Source organism: Ctenocephalides felis, unplaced genomic scaffold, assembly GCF_003426905.1.
Source record: "Ctenocephalides felis isolate EL2017-DRISC unplaced genomic scaffold, ASM342690v1 CF-g0.4_SCAFFOLD_03571, whole genome shotgun sequence".
Lineage (NCBI taxonomy): Eukaryota > Metazoa > Arthropoda > Insecta > Siphonaptera > Pulicidae > Ctenocephalides > Ctenocephalides felis.
In genome coordinates this window covers 32033638-32049296 of record NW_020539725.1, presented here as the reverse complement: position 1 = coordinate 32049296, position 15659 = coordinate 32033638, and the positions used below count along the sequence as shown (strand labels likewise).

The window sequence follows — 15659 nt, the reverse complement described above, 5'->3', positions numbered from 1 at the left end:
TCAAAATTTATTTTTACATTCATGTTCACAACGTAATTTATAAAGCAAATTCCTGTTAATTCTTGTACATAAGTTTTCAAAATTTTATAAAAATGTGATGTTTTACATAATTGGAACAAAGATTATTGTCCTTAAAATACTACAATGTTTCCTACGCAAAATGGATCGGATTAGCCTTGTTGTATAGGTTAAACTTTGTAACAAAAAGATGCTTTATTACTGCTGAAACAGATGCTAATGAGAATGTATTCTATTCCAAATCAAAAAACACGAGCAAAAATGAAAAGCCTCATATAAATAAGACCAAGACGCTGCTCATACATCCAGTGGGACAAAGTAAACCAATAATTAAAGTCAGTTAAGGGGTTATGTGGGATTTAAGCATGAATTTCTAAAAATTCAGAAATTACTAAGATATTTTAAAAAATTGCTAAATTTAATCATGAAATGCTATAGTTACAAAAATATTGTTAATACAAATTCCTATCAGTTATAATCTTTGTGGGTCATTTTAGGCTACCTCATAAAATTGGGTTTTCTACTTTTATTAAATAATTTTTTAATTCTGATATTTATATTTCAGAAAATATGATGTAGCTATAATTGGTGGTGGAATTGTTGGTACAGCAAGTGCAAGAGAAATAATTGGCCGTCATCCTAAATATAAGATGGTCCTTTTGGAAAAGGAAGATCGTCTTGCAGTTCATCAGACAGGCCACAACAGTGGAGTTCTTCATTGTGGCATTTATTACACTCCCGGCTCTTTAAGAGCAAAATTATGTGTTCAGGGAATTAAATTATTGTATGACTATTGTGATGAAAAGAAAATTCCATATAAAAAATGTGGAAAATTGATTGTGGCTACAAATGAAGAAGAATTAAAAAGGCTAAAAGATTTATTTGATCGTGGAATTCAAAATGGTGTACCTGATCTACAAATTTATTGTCAGTCTGAAATTCATAAAATAGAGCCTCATTGTTGTGGTGTAGGTGCTATATATTCACCTATTACTGGCATTGTTGATTATGCTAAAGTAACAGAAACAATGGGAAAAGATTTCAAACAATGTGGTGGTGAGATCAAGGTTAGCTTTCACGTTGACAAATTTGAAGATTCGAAAGATCCACAATATCCAGTAAAGATCACATCTAAAAGTAAAGAAGTAGTGGAAGCGAAACATGTTTTAGTATGTGCTGGTCTATTTTCTGATCGTCTTGCTGTAAAGACAGGATGTCCACGTAATCCACAAATAGTTCCTTTCCGTGGAGAGTATCTAATTCTTCTTCCACAGAAACGAAATTTAGTTAAAGGAAATATTTACCCAGTCCCAGATCCCAGATTACCATTTCTAGGAGTTCATTGTACACCAAGAATGGATGGAAATATATGGCTTGGTCCAAATGCTGTAGTAGCTTTTAAACGTGAGGGCTATAGGTAATTGCTATATAACTTCAAATATTAGTAAAATATTTCTGTATACGTCAATTTTATATTTATTTTAGATGGAAGGATATTAATATAAGAGACACGTTAGAAATGCTTACTCATACTGGCTTCATTAAATTAACACTGAAAAATTTGATGTTTGGTTTTAAGGAAATTTTGAGATCTTGTTTTGTACCACTTCAAGTTGCTAATCTGAATAAATTCCTACCGGAATTAACAGAATTAGATGTCAAAAGAGGACCTGCTGGTGTCAGAGCTCAAGCTATTGATGCTAGTGGTAACATATACTTATGCAAAAAGTTCTGCTAGTTATTTTAATTAACTATTATGGGACAAACCATATAATTCTATATATTTCTAATAGGAAAGTTGGTTGATGACTTCGTTTTTGATAAGGCGAAAAAAAGGCCATTTGATCGAATACTTCATTGCAGAAATGCACCTTCACCCGGTGCAACTAGTTCCATGGCAATAGCGATAACAATTGCTGATAAAATTGATGAGCAAATAGAAGAGGTGAAAAAGTGGGAAGAAAAACAGCGACAGAAAAAGGAAGAATCAATCTGCTGAAAAGATTCTGACTTTTTGTAGTGAGGTAGTAATTTAAAAATATTGTTTTAAATGTTGAAATACATGCATCATACCATAATAGAAAAATGTAATGAGTTAGTTGCTCGTAAAAAATATTTTGTATATAAACAAGTTAAAGAAAACCATTAATGTAAATATAACAAATTTATTACTAATATATTTTATATAAATATGAATGTTTGTACAATAATTTTAACATTGAGATAAAATATATAAATTTTGGCAATTATATAACAGGTAGATAAAATATTAAATTAAAGAATGAAACATCTCAAATTAAGAAAAATAAATAGACAGATTCCCTACCGTAACCACAACATTACTAAAATCAAGCGCAGCAGTGATGTGGAAGGCAATATTTGTTAAAACTACAATATACTCGGATAGAGCAAAAAATGAGTACACTGAAATTGAAAAATTAGTAAATATTAGTGCCTTATCTAGAAATATTTGAAATAAAAATTAATCATAAATACATAAATAAAACAAAATGAATAATAAAGTGAGTTGTGAATAACAATTAATTACCACAATTTGGGATGGTTCATAGATTTTTTAAAAGTACATATGAAGAAAAAAATAATTTATACAAGTCATCTGTTTGCATCGAGAAATGTACTTTTTCCACTTATGCTCAAATGGTTTGATGGATTAAAAATAGGAATTGAAATTTTGTTTAACCATTAGAGACATATAATTCAGTAGTCATTTCAAAAGATTATAACTATGTGCATATAAGTGTCATAACATCTTCAAAATATTTAGGCAAAAACAATTTTCTTCTGGGAAGTGAATAGATTCTTTAAGTTCAATGATATTTAAAATTATTTACCTCCGGGCTCACAATAAGCGTTGTGCCGAACAAAGAAATATCCAGCAATCATAAATGAAACTATATTTATTATCAAGCATTTCCATTTGAGATTTAAGGATTTAGATTGCTTTTTAGTTAATGGCTTGGTTCTTGATGTTTTTAATAAAAAGCATGTTAATATCATGTATACTTCAGATGTTGCAATGAATGTCAGAAAACATGCTTTGTGTATTGCTAAAATAAAAAATATATAAGAAGGATATAATATATAAATAAATAAATTATATATATTTTAAAAAATAATCTATTATGAATTCCTGCACAATTATCTTAATATAAACAAATAACACTTTAAGTTTGATGAAAACAGCAATTGCAAAAAAGTTTTTAATAAAAAAACTCATTTTAAAATATTTATTAGAGGTTTAAATGCTTTTTGTGAAATGAAAAAATAAATTTAAACTTATGATTTATTAAATAAATAAATATTTGCTTAATTTAGTTTCATAACTGTAAAAAAGTTTGTTCAATTTCAAAAGCAAATATATAAAAGTTGATAGAGAAGACTTTTATTATTGATCGAGCTCAAATTTAAATTGCTAATAGTCATATTTACTAACTCACAATAATATTCCTGCGAAGACCAATAAGATAATCCAACCAACATGAAAATTTCCGTTGTATTTAAAAAGCCTGCAAAATGCTTTATACTCGAAGCTTTTGGTATTAATAGTTCAGTATATAATTTCTGGTACATGATAACAACACATAGTCTTGGTAATAGTGCTAAAGTAACGGCAGTGTTCCAGACATATTTTTGAGGACTATAACTACCTATCGCCGAGGATATCGATGGCAAAAAGTTAAATACATGGCAATGGGTTGAAGTGCTATCCTCAAAATTATATAATATGGACCATAATATACAAAAGATAAAACTAAAGAATTGTATTGATACAACACAAATCACTATTTTATTACAGGGTAGACGGAATCTTACTGACTTCCCTGATTCGTGTAGGGGTATATAATTAATTTTTGATGTCATTTTAGCCTAAAACTTATTTTTTTACTTATTAACTAATTACACTAAATTTATCAAAATTTTGACATTAGTCATGATGACTACATAATGTCGATAAAAAAACATAACCTTCAATCAGTGCCCTTATTCTGAATACTCGTCTGAAGTAATCTCAAATAAACATCAAGTGTAAACAAGTATAATTACTAATGAAAGTACATAATATACTTATCATTTTTTTGTATTGTTTTTATAAGGGTTATTGATGGATGATTTCCCCTAGTTATTACCATTTATTTCCATTGTTATATTATGAGTCATTACGAAAAAATAACCAAAATATTAAATTATGAAAAAAAGACAGAATTACAGTAGTCCAGTAATTACATCTTTTACAAACAAAAAGAGTCATAATATAATTAACACGCGGAAGAAACAATATTTTAACTATTTATTACCTTTGACGGAGGTCATTCAAAAATGAATTTGTAAATACTACATTATTTAAGCAAGTTGAAAACAAAAACAAATGATTATGTACTTGAATACTATTTATTATCACATTTATTAAATTAAATAATGATTACACTTAACAACTATTCTTAAATTCTAGTCAGATATCAGTCATATAATAAATACTTAAGAGAAAATGCATCACTAGAAATTTCTTCAGTCCTTATTTGATTAATTTTAAGGTACTTTGTTTAATCAACTTCTTCTATCGTTGGCCCCTGCCTTCCACCAAAGCCTCCGGCTTGCTGCCCACAAGTTTGTGCTTGTGCTCCACTTGAATTGGCTTGATGTAGCTTCATCATAAGCGGCGTACAAATCTGTTGGAACTCTTTCTCTTTTTGTTCATATTCATGGCATTCTGCTTGGGGATTCTGATCTATCCAAGATAATATATCATCACATGCCTTGCGTGCTGTTTCACAATCTTGCTGCGGAAGCCTGCTTCCAGCATCGGCCAGAGCTTGTTTTACTTGTAATGCATATCCTTCTAGTTTATTCTTTGCATCAATTCGTTTCTTTATTTTTTCATCTTCCTCTTTATATTTTTCTGCTTCTTTGACCAATCTGTCTATTTCTTGCTGGGACATTCTGCCCTTATCATTTGTAATAGTAATATTCTTAGAACTACCACTGCTCTTGTCAGCTGCAGTTACATTTAAAATACCATTAGCATCTAAATCGAAAGTGACTTCTATTTGTGGTACACCACGAGGTGCAGGCGGAATTCCAGTTAAATCAAAGGTTCCTAAACGATTGTTATCTTTGGTCATAACCCTTTCTCCTTCATAGACTTGAATTGTTACTGCAGGCTGATTGTCTGCATAAGTGCTGAAGGTTTGTGTTCTTTTACATGGAATTCTTGCATTGCGTTCAATAATCTTAGCCATTGTACCTCCTGCAGTTTCTATCCCCAATGAAAGTGGGGCTACATCTACCAGTAACAAGTCTTTTATTTGATCACTGGAATCACCTGTTAAAACAGCAGCCTGTACTGCAGCACCATAAGCCACAGCTTCATCTGGATTTATGGAAGAATTTAAGGTCTTTCCTGCAAAGAATTCTTGTAGCAGAGATCGAATTTTAGGTATTCTTGTGGAACCTCCCACCAATACAACATCATGTATGGCTCCTTTGTCTAACTTTGCATCTCTTAACGCTTGTTCAACTGGGCGTAAAGTAGAGCGGAATAAATCAGAGCATAATTCTTCAAATCTTGCTCTTGTAATTTTGGTGCAGAAATCAATACCATCCTTCAAAGCTTCAACTTCCACACATGCTTCCGTACTAGTTGATAGAGTTCTTTTTGCACGCTCTGCAGCAGTTCGTAATCGTCTCATAGCCCTAGGATCGGTTCTTATATCCTTTTTGTACTTTCTTTTAAATTCGTCCATGAGATGATCTACTAGACGATTGTCAAAATCTTCACCGCCTAGATGAGTATCACCGGCAGTTGCTCTGACTTCAAATAGAGATCCTTCATCAATTGTTAAAACAGATACATCAAATGTGCCTCCACCGAGGTCAAATATTAACACATTCCTTTCTCCTTGTAGGTGTTTATCTAAGCCATATGCCAAAGCAGCAGCTGTTGGTTCGTTTATAACCCTTAAAACATTCAAACCTGCAATGACACCAGCATCTTTTGTAGCTTGCCGTTGAGAGTCATTGAAATAAGCAGGAACAGTAATAACTGCATCTTTCACTTTCTCTCCAAGATAGTTTTCAGCTGTTTCTTTCATCTTAACTAGCACCATTGCACTAATTTCTTCTGGTGAAAAGCGTTTCAGTTGGTTCTTGTATTCAACTTCAATTTTAGGTGTTGTACCAGTTTGTCCAATTACTCGGAATGGCCAATGCTTCGAATCTTGCTGCACTGCAGGTTCTTCCCATTTTCTACCAATTAATCGTTTAGCATCAAATACAGTATTTTTTGGATTCATAGCGGCCTGGCCCTTAGCTGCGTCTCCAACCAAACGTTCTGATTCAGTAAAAGCAACATAGCTTGGCGTGGTGCGATTTCCCTGATCATTTGCAATAATCTCCACTTTTCCCTGCTGCCATACTCCGACACAGGAGTATGTAGTTCCCAAATCTATTCCAATAGCTGGCATTTTTTTCTATGTTAGACTGTTTGATTGTTAATCAAAATTAAATCCAATTGAACTCGAACTTTGCGTACTAATTAAACTTTTGCAAATATATTTTAATTAAATGCACCTTAGATTTATTTTATTCACTTCAAATATAAACACTTTTAAAGCACAATTGCGTATGTATTCGCTTTTCTCTTTTCGTGAATTGCTCTATGTTTTGAATTAAACTGATGTAAGCAGCCATCGCGCTTGTTTATATACATCAATCGAAAGCACGAGAAACGACTCGAAAATTCATTTGACAGTCGAGAACAGTGAAGTTCGAGAACAGTCGCTGCGGAACATTCTAGTGTAGAAACAATCCAGACATCGTGACAGGGTACGTAACATAAATAAAAATCCCCTGCTCTTCTGGATTGTTTCTACACTAGAATGTTCTGCAGCGACTGTTCTCGAACTTCACTGTTCTCGACTGTCAAATGAATTTTCGAGTCGTTTCTCGTGCTTTCGATTGATGTATATAAACAAGCGCGATGGCTGCTTACATCAGTTTAATTCAAAACATAGAGCAATTCACAAAAAGAGAAAAGCGAATACATACGCAATTGTGCTTTAAAAGTGTTTATATTTGAAGTGAATAAAATAAATCTAAGGTGCATTTAATTAAAATATATTTGCAAAAGTTTAATTAGTACGCAAAGTTCGAGTTCAATTGGATTTAATTTTGATTAACAATCAAACAGTCTAACATAGAAAAAAATGCCAGCTATTGGAATAGATTTGGGAACTACATACTCCTGTGTCGGAGTATGGCAGCAGGGAAAAGTGGAGATTATTGCAAATGATCAGGGAAATCGCACCACGCCAAGCTATGTTGCTTTTACTGAATCAGAACGTTTGGTTGGAGACGCAGCTAAGGGCCAGGCCGCTATGAATCCAAAAAATACTGTATTTGATGCTAAACGATTAATTGGTAGAAAATGGGAAGAACCTGCAGTGCAGCAAGATTCGAAGCATTGGCCATTCCGAGTAATTGGACAAACTGGTACAACACCTAAAATTGAAGTTGAATACAAGAACCAACTGAAACGCTTTTCACCAGAAGAAATTAGTGCAATGGTGCTAGTTAAGATGAAAGAAACAGCTGAAAACTATCTTGGAGAGAAAGTGAAAGATGCAGTTATTACTGTTCCTGCTTATTTCAATGACTCTCAACGGCAAGCTACAAAAGATGCTGGTGTCATTGCAGGTTTGAATGTTTTAAGGGTTATAAACGAACCAACAGCTGCTGCTTTGGCATATGGCTTAGATAAACACCTACAAGGAGAAAGGAATGTGTTAATATTTGACCTCGGTGGAGGCACATTTGATGTATCTGTTTTAACAATTGATGAAGGATCTCTATTTGAAGTCAGAGCAACTGCCGGTGATACTCATCTAGGCGGTGAAGATTTTGACAATCGTCTAGTAGATCATCTCATGGACGAATTTAAAAGAAAGTACAAAAAGGATATAAGAACCGATCCTAGGGCTATGAGACGATTACGAACTGCTGCAGAGCGTGCAAAAAGAACTCTATCAACTAGTACGGAAGCATGTGTGGAAGTTGAAGCTTTGAAGGATGGTATTGATTTCTGCACCAAAATTACAAGAGCAAGATTTGAAGAATTATGCTCTGATTTATTCCGCTCTACTTTACGCCCAGTTGAACAAGCGTTAAGAGATGCAAAGTTAGACAAAGGAGCCATACATGATGTTGTATTGGTGGGAGGTTCCACAAGAATACCTAAAATTCGATCTCTGCTACAAGAATTCTTTGCAGGAAAGACCTTAAATTCTTCCATAAATCCAGATGAAGCTGTGGCTTATGGTGCTGCAGTACAGGCTGCTGTTTTAACAGGTGATTCCAGTGATCAAATAAAAGACTTGTTACTGGTAGATGTAGCCCCACTTTCATTGGGGATAGAAACTGCAGGAGGTACAATGGCTAAGATTATTGAACGCAATGCAAGAATTCCATGTAAAAGAACACAAACCTTCAGCACTTATGCAGACAATCAGCCTGCAGTAACAATTCAAGTCTATGAAGGAGAAAGGGTTATGACCAAAGATAACAATCGTTTAGGAACCTTTGATTTAACTGGAATTCCGCCTGCACCTCGTGGTGTACCACAAATAGAAGTCACTTTCGATTTAGATGCTAATGGTATTTTAAATGTAACTGCAGCTGACAAGAGCAGTGGTAGTTCTAAGAATATTACTATTACAAATGATAAGGGCAGAATGTCCCAGCAAGAAATAGACAGATTGGTCAAAGAAGCAGAAAAATATAAAGAGGAAGATGAAAAAATAAAGAAACGAATTGATGCAAAGAATAAACTAGAAGGATATGCATTACAAGTAAAACAAGCTCTGGCCGATGCTGGAAGCAGGCTTCCGCAGCAAGATTGTGAAACAGCACGCAAGGCATGTGATGATATATTATCTTGGATAGATCAGAATCCCCAAGCAGAATGCCATGAATATGAACAAAAAGAGAAAGAGTTCCAACAGATTTGTACGCCGCTTATGATGAAGCTACATCAAGCCAATTCAAGTGGAGCACAAGCACAAACTTGTGGGCAGCAAGCCGGAGGCTTTGGTGGAAGGCAAGGGCCAACGATAGAAGAAGTTGATTAAACAAAGTACATTAAAATTAATCGAATAAGGACTGAAAAAATTATCTAGTGATGCATTTTCTCTTATAAAAGCTTAAGTATTTATTATATGACTGATATCTGACTAGAATTTAAGAATAGTTGTTAAGTTGTAATCATTATGTAATTTAATAAATGTGATAATAAATAGTATTCAAGTACATAATCATTTGTTTTAGTTTTCAACTTAAATAATCTAGAATTTACAAATTTATTTTTAAATGATCTCTGTAAAATATCATAATCATTTCATATCTACATGCGATGTCTACATAGATATTATCTTATATATATAGATTCTTCAAATTTGGATTTGTACATCGTTTGGAATTCAAAAGAATGTAAAAAGTTTTCCATTTTGTATGTAAAATTACGAAAATAATATATATATCACTAAATTTACAGGCACAAAGGCACTAAATGTGCCTTACTATATTGTCTAAGATGTGCACTATGCAATCTTAAAATATGAAATCTTTGCAATCAAAAATCATTTAAGTGATATGTGCATAATATACAATAGGCAGAAGCCTGGCAGAGGATAAAAAATATAATACTTGAACAATATACGTATACTTACAATTAGAATGAAACTGTAATACTGATTAACGTTCATAGATAGCCTCAGTTTTTCTAGGTTATTTCTAAGTTAGTGATGTTCCTCACATTCATTTTGTGGACCTAGAGTATCATTTTTTGCTGATTAGGATCTCTTGAGGGTGTTTAAATCAATTAACGATTTCCAAATAATCGATGTGTATAGATAAATTGATAAAATCCCTCCAAACAAATTTGACAGCTTTGACGGTTAATGGCGTTTGAGTAACTTCACACCGGGAGAGTGCTTTTGTTGGTAAATTAGTAGATAATGCCTTAATGTGTCAGATCTGTCAGATATCTATATATCGTTCATAGATACATCAGTTTATTAAATAATACAGTTTAATTTACACCCTTAAGTTTAAATGTTTAAAGTTATTCGGAATTTAATGATATAATCGTGTAACCAAACCGTTTCTCAACAGACAATAACCGACCTACCATAACCGATGTTTCATAAATAGTTTGCAGTATATTGTTATTACACCAATTTAACACTTACAACAATTTGAACTAAGTAAGTAATTAATTAGTAATGGAGTTGTTAGACCCAAAAGAAGTTTTAACATATTTAAACGAAAAAGGATTCCATAACATATCAGCACATCAATTGAAGGAATTTATTTATGGTAAGCAATTAGGTTATTAAGTTGCTCCTATATAATTACTTTTAATCCTTACCTCATATTTTTAGATTTAAAAAGGCTCATAAAACACGATTTACAATTGCAAGAGAGAAAAGAACATGAAGAAGAATTAGAAAAAGAAAGGTTATTTGATTACCTTTATAAAACTTCGACAACTAGTTTTGAAGCAAAACGGGCTAAACATAAAAAAGACTATATTCCTATACCTCTTGAGAAACGTAAACCAATGTTCATTCAACCAAGTTGCTGTAATAATAAACAAGATACAAAGGTTAATCCAAAACATGTTAGTTCGAATTATTCTAAAAAATATAGTGATACAGTAGATGCATGTGATGGTGAGGTTTATGAAAGCTGTCAAAGTGTTTGTTCGGAAAGCATAAACCCAGAATTGATGAATGCGAAATCAGATTTGAGTTTGCCAACTAAATCTTCAAAATCTAAAGCTTGTAAGTCTTCCTTATGTTTTATATACCTTTGTCTTTTGCATGTTGAAAAAAAAATTAAATTTCAAATTTTTAAAATGAGTTGCAATACAAATAAACTACATTAATCATAAAAAATGCAGTTAAAGATCACTGAATTATTAGTGCTTGCGTTTTCTAATAATTTTTTAGATTTAGATTTAGATGAGTTTTATCTAAAGATACAAATTCAATATTATTTTTAATTTTTACTAATGTACACTTAAAAATTTAATTTATAGTTATACGACCTCGTCTTAATGTGAAGAAGCCTGTGAATAAATCAGATCCTGTTGCCTTATATCATGCTTATCAATCGGACTGGAAAAAGTTTAAACACCGAATGCCTGGCCAAACTAATAGAAACTCTTTAAGGTGGAATATACGAGAGAAAATGATGGGATAATAAAATTGAGGTTTTTTTTATTACATTTTACGTTTTTAAACTATCAACTTTATAACTAATCATTACTGATGATCATTATACATTATATATAACATATATTCATTATGATATTTTTATTAATTGTAAAATGTAATATTATGAACAATATATGAAAATAGCATTTAAAATCTAAGAAAACTCTTGATTTAATATAGCATCCTTCTTAATAAATATGTAGATAGATAGTGTAATTTGTTTAAAAACTTAAATTGAAAATATAATTATAGAACTAAACTTATGAAATATATAATAGATAATACTACTAGATAATTTTTGATAGCTTAATATTTCAATTCTCATTTGTATATTTTATAAATAATTTACTCGAATTGAAACAATAATACCCATATTTTATTTATTTATAATTAATACCCATATACCCATATTTTATAATTAATGAATAAATGCGAATTGTAACCTTATTTTAGCAAAAGAATGTTTGTTATAACACAGTAATATGAAACAGTTTTCAGATTTTTAATTTTCATTAGTGAATGAAAATAAAATGTGCAAAACTTATATTGTATTGAGACCAGAATGTAAATTGTATTTGGCGTGGTAATACACAAATGGCTTTGAATTACTCGGAATGCATTTGCAATTCATCTGCAATCTATACTTCTTAAGATTGATTAGTTTGGAATCCTTTGAACCATTTTCACATAATTTACAGTTAAAGATGGTGAATCCTTCACATAGACTTTTGAATTTATAAAATTTAATTAGAATGTTTATGAGCAAAGTTATACTTTAATCCAGTGATTTTCAACTTGTGGGTAGCGAGGCTGGTTCAAGAGGGAAAACAAACCAAAAATGTTATTTTTTTATTTATATTTTTATCAGTTTTGTAATAAAAACTTGTAATATCTTCATGGTATGGCTGATCTTCACAAAATCATCCCAACTTTTAAGTTGTTTTTCGAAGTTATTTCAATTTTAAAAGTCAGTTCAGGAACTTTAAACGTTAACGGCGATTTTTAATATTAATTACAAAAAGTTCAATTAATCAAAGTGGTTCATTATTAGTTTTATAAATTATCTTGTTAAAATAGTTATAATATTTTGATAAAACGTGGCTTGTGTTTATGTATTCCCACAAAAACCCTTTTCTTTTTCGGGAAGTTAAAAATAATTACTAAATAAGCAATGTATTATATCTTTTGACAATTATATTTCTTGTTAAGACTTTGTGGTTTACTTTGGTGTTGAATATTCAAAGATCTTATTATAAGGTCTATGGGAAAATTCCATCTTTTTCTTCATCGAGTCCACATATAGTTTGTAAGGAAATATCCATAACATGTTGTAGAATTAATGGCTCGTACGCAAATAGAACAGAAGCGCTGACGAGTAACATCCAGGGAGCCGTGTAATCTATATTCAAGAAAGCACACCCTTAGTCGCAATAACAAGTGAACCCTCATTAGCCGACATCATTTAACATCAATTTGTATTCATACGCGCTCTCGCTTGGGTGTATAACAACGCAGATAGAGCATTCGTGCGGCGAAAGTGAAAATGCCGCAAAAAGCGCATCGGCACTAAAGAAACCTTCCTTTTGCGATGATATTATTTTGATTAGATGTGCTCATTTTTGTTGAAACTAGTCCGATTATTTTTTCACAAGATCGAACTTTTTACTGCTTCATTTCGCCTGAAAAAACTTTTAATGATCATTGATCGCATTGAAGTAAAAAGCATTTCTTTGAGGACTTATTGGAAAATAAATATTAGCAAGTTGACGAAGATTATATAGTTTATTCATAACTATTTCAAGTAACTTATATCATTATTATTATATAATTCTTATATTTCATTCGGCCAATTATCTGGTCTTTAAACGTATATAAGAAAGCAATTGTGCGTTCTTACATGTATCTATTATATACATAATGTTTTGCATTGTCTCTCATTAAGGTTAAAAAGTGAATTATTAGGATTATAAGACAACGAGCTATGGCCAAGTAGTTATAAACGTTTTACCCGCAGATACAGGCGTACAGAGATTCAAGTAATTGATATGTATTCGAATAAATGGATATAATTTGAAAATTTGTGCCTAAAAGAATAAAGTAAAAGAAGGTTTATTTGGTGATCAAAAAATTATTCATCTTTTATTATTCGCTGTTAAATAACAATTCTTCTTGTCAACTTCTATCATTCTTTTGAGTCGAATAAATACGGGTACTAAGTTTTGAATACTATTTTTGGCAATGGCGTCATGTCTGAACTTCTTTTCTCACCTTTCACATATATTTCGGCTGGAACTTTCATCAATCAACCGTTTGGCTTGGCTACAGTTTCTACAAAAAAATTCTTTCTATATATAAAGAGACACCAATTCTGAAATCGTAATTTCCAACAATTTCTATTGTAATAACAAATATTTTTGTCTCAAATTCTAACCGTTGCCAATTGTTACTACGAAAGATGATATCCATAAGAAAATCGCATAATAGTGACTGATCTAGCACTAGGAGCCTCGCTTTTGATGGAGACACGATTTCTTTCAGTAGTGTTTAAATTCGCCTTTTAAATAGTTCTTTTTTGTAGTTGTTGGCGAATTGGACAATTAAAGTCAACTTCAATTTTAGAATTGATATAAAACGCAATCGATATCTGAAATTGATCAAATACTTAAATAATATATGTTTATGAAAAAATTTATATACACTTTTTTCTTACGTTTACTACTTTTAATAAAACTAGTTTACTCTTAATCTAGATTTGAATTTTCTATAATTTTTTCACATGTCGTCAATTGTTTGTCTCAAGTTACTCTCTCCCTTCATGTTTTTCTTCGTGAATTTCGCTAGTATTACTGTTTTAAGCGCTTGATTCATTTATATATTATAAACTAGATGACCCGACAGACGTTGTCCTGTACTTATGTTTATAATTCAAAAGTTCCAATTTTTTTAATAACCTATACTGACATTTACCAATTAGTTAAAAATTATTATGTTTTTTTACACTTTTTTCCCATATCGATCTTAAATGTGCACCTGCTCTAAATAAAATTAGGAGTATTTGCTTTTTTGAAAAACATTATTAAACATTTTTTTCTTATAATTAGTTCTTTTATCGATATCCGACGTTATTTTGAAAAAAAAAAAATGAAGTTACACCATTGAGAGGGATGTCATCCCCCCGGGAAATGGCAAAAGAGTTTAAATTTTCACTTTTAAACTTGGGAATAAGATAAACCTAATTTCAAAATTTCATACAAATGGGAGCACAGTAAAAAAATTCAGATCCAAAACGCTCCATTGACTTGAGTAAATATACCGCCGTATACGATGACAAAAATATGAAAATACTAACGATTATATGTGAAAAAAATGGCTGTTTTTAGGGTTTCCCTAGCAATTATTCGATTTTTTCTTGCCGTAAGAACCATCATTGGACTTCAACGAATATTTAAAAAGAAAATTGGCCAAATTGGTCCAGGCGTTGTTGAGTTATGCGCTTACAGTGGCGTCGGAACCAAATTTTTGATGGGTGGGCTAGTTTTTTTTTTTTTTTTTTTGATAGACAACTAGTGGGCTCTTTTTATTTTAGATATTAGCCCATATAATTTTTTGAAATTGATGGGTGGGCTGAGCCCCCCCATCAAAATTCATGGGTGGGCTCAAGCCCACACAGCCCACACGGTTCCGACGCCACTGTGCGCTTACCAACACATTTTGCGATTCATTTTTATATTATAGATATATAATATGTACTGTGAATATAGATTTGAAAAGAAAATCTTCAATCATACTCATCCTGCCTTGTGAATATATTATATATGACTACATAATAAAAAAGTTTCAAATATATCTTTAGAGAAAATAATGAAATACAATTTAAATATTATCTAAATTAGATCGAATATCATTAAATGTCATATTTAATATTTCATGATTTGCTATTGACTGACGGTATAATTTCAAATCTTCGAACTACAACGGTGCTCTCCCGGTGACCTACGGACGCCCTACACCTGTGGCGAGCCATACCTTTAACCGCGCGATGGCAGCTCTTTGCGCGCAAGAAGTACCTACCTACAGAGCACTTTACATTTGAACACATTCCTTTTCGGTCGGTGTACTTTTGATGCATTTAGGCATTATTGACGTTCGTGTAAAGATGACGCGCATGCCCTGTACTTCTGCCGCGAATCGCGATTGTGTTTCAGCGTTGTGCGCCGTGTTACACAGGAACGCAGTTAGGCAAATTGCATTTTCGCACATACAACTATGCCAGGCACGAATGACTCTGATGATCCTCAATGTAAGGGATGTCAAAATTTTGGAATAAAGAAAAAAATGTAACTCTATAGA

The 15659-nt window shown here is 31.8% G+C and overlaps 5 protein-coding genes across 6 annotated transcripts in view; 3 read left to right on the top strand and 2 right to left on the bottom strand.

Annotated features, from left to right (window-relative positions):
* Positions 1-2157, top strand: part of LOC113385908 (L-2-hydroxyglutarate dehydrogenase, mitochondrial-like) — a 4110-nt gene extending 1953 nt beyond the window's left edge. Inside the window, exons 2-5 of the mRNA XM_026623730.1 lie at positions 303-336; positions 584-1435; positions 1504-1724; positions 1812-2157. Coding sequence (XP_026479515.1) covers positions 303-336; positions 584-1435; positions 1504-1724; positions 1812-2017 — 1313 coding nt within the window. The 3' untranslated portion in view covers positions 2018-2157. The remainder of the gene's footprint in view (positions 1-302; positions 337-583; positions 1436-1503; positions 1725-1811) is intronic.
* Positions 2158-2262: 105 nt separating this feature from the next.
* LOC113386853 (post-GPI attachment to proteins factor 2) lies at positions 2263-3975 on the bottom strand. The gene is made up of 3 exons (XM_026624614.1): positions 3477-3975; positions 2871-3086; positions 2263-2442 (listed from the first exon to the last, which is right to left on the bottom strand). Exons 1-3 carry the CDS (start codon positions 3898-3900, stop codon positions 2315-2317), a joined length of 768 nt encoding a protein of 255 aa, XP_026480399.1. The 5' UTR covers positions 3901-3975; the 3' UTR covers positions 2263-2314.
* A 579-nt stretch (positions 3976-4554) lies between these two features.
* Positions 4555-15333, bottom strand: LOC113386851 (heat shock protein 70 A1-like). Of its 2 annotated transcripts, XM_026624612.1 has the most exons (2): positions 15318-15333; positions 4555-6493 (listed from the first exon to the last, which is right to left on the bottom strand). In XM_026624612.1, exons 1-2 carry the CDS (start codon positions 15331-15333, stop codon positions 4581-4583), a joined length of 1929 nt encoding a protein of 642 aa, XP_026480397.1. In that variant the 3' UTR covers positions 4555-4580. The 2 variants fall into 2 exon arrangements, with proteins under 2 accessions (XP_026480397.1, XP_026480396.1); XM_026624611.1 differs by lacking the exon at positions 15318-15333 and having other exon boundaries at positions 4555-6691.
* LOC113386852 (heat shock protein 70 A1-like) lies at positions 7022-9338 on the top strand. Its single transcript, XM_026624613.1, has one exon. The coding sequence runs from the start codon at positions 7242-7244 to the stop codon at positions 9159-9161; it is 1920 nt and encodes a 639-aa protein (XP_026480398.1). The 5' UTR covers positions 7022-7241; the 3' UTR covers positions 9162-9338.
* On the top strand, positions 9772-11310 carry LOC113386854 (hydrolethalus syndrome protein 1 homolog). Its single transcript, XM_026624615.1, has 4 exons — positions 9772-10031; positions 10204-10407; positions 10473-10874; positions 11132-11310. The coding sequence occupies exons 2-4, from the start codon at positions 10314-10316 to the stop codon at positions 11293-11295; spliced, it is 660 nt and encodes a 219-aa protein (XP_026480400.1). The 5' UTR covers positions 9772-10031; positions 10204-10313; the 3' UTR covers positions 11296-11310.
* Positions 15334-15659: the final 326 nt, after the last annotated feature.

Coding starts and splice junctions, on each gene's coding strand:
- LOC113386853 (XM_026624614.1), bottom strand. CDS start 3,900: ATGACATCAAAAATTAATTATATACCCCTACACGAATCAGGGAAGTCA. Junction 3,087..3,476: donor GTCTTCGCAGGAATATTATT/GTGAGTTAGTAA, acceptor TTTTTATTTTAG/CAATACACAAAGCATGTTTT. Junction 2,443..2,870: donor CGCTTATTGTGAGCCCGGAG/GTAAATAATTTT, acceptor TTTCAATTTCAG/TGTACTCATTTTTTGCTCTA.
- LOC113386852 (XM_026624613.1), top strand. CDS start 7,242: ATGCCAGCTATTGGAATAGATTTGGGAACTACATACTCCTGTGTCGGA.
- LOC113386854 (XM_026624615.1), top strand. CDS start 10,314: ATGGAGTTGTTAGACCCAAAAGAAGTTTTAACATATTTAAACGAAAAA. Junction 10,408..10,472: donor ATTGAAGGAATTTATTTATG/GTAAGCAATTAG, acceptor TCATATTTTTAG/ATTTAAAAAGGCTCATAAAA. Junction 10,875..11,131: donor ATCTTCAAAATCTAAAGCTT/GTAAGTCTTCCT, acceptor TTTAATTTATAG/TTATACGACCTCGTCTTAAT.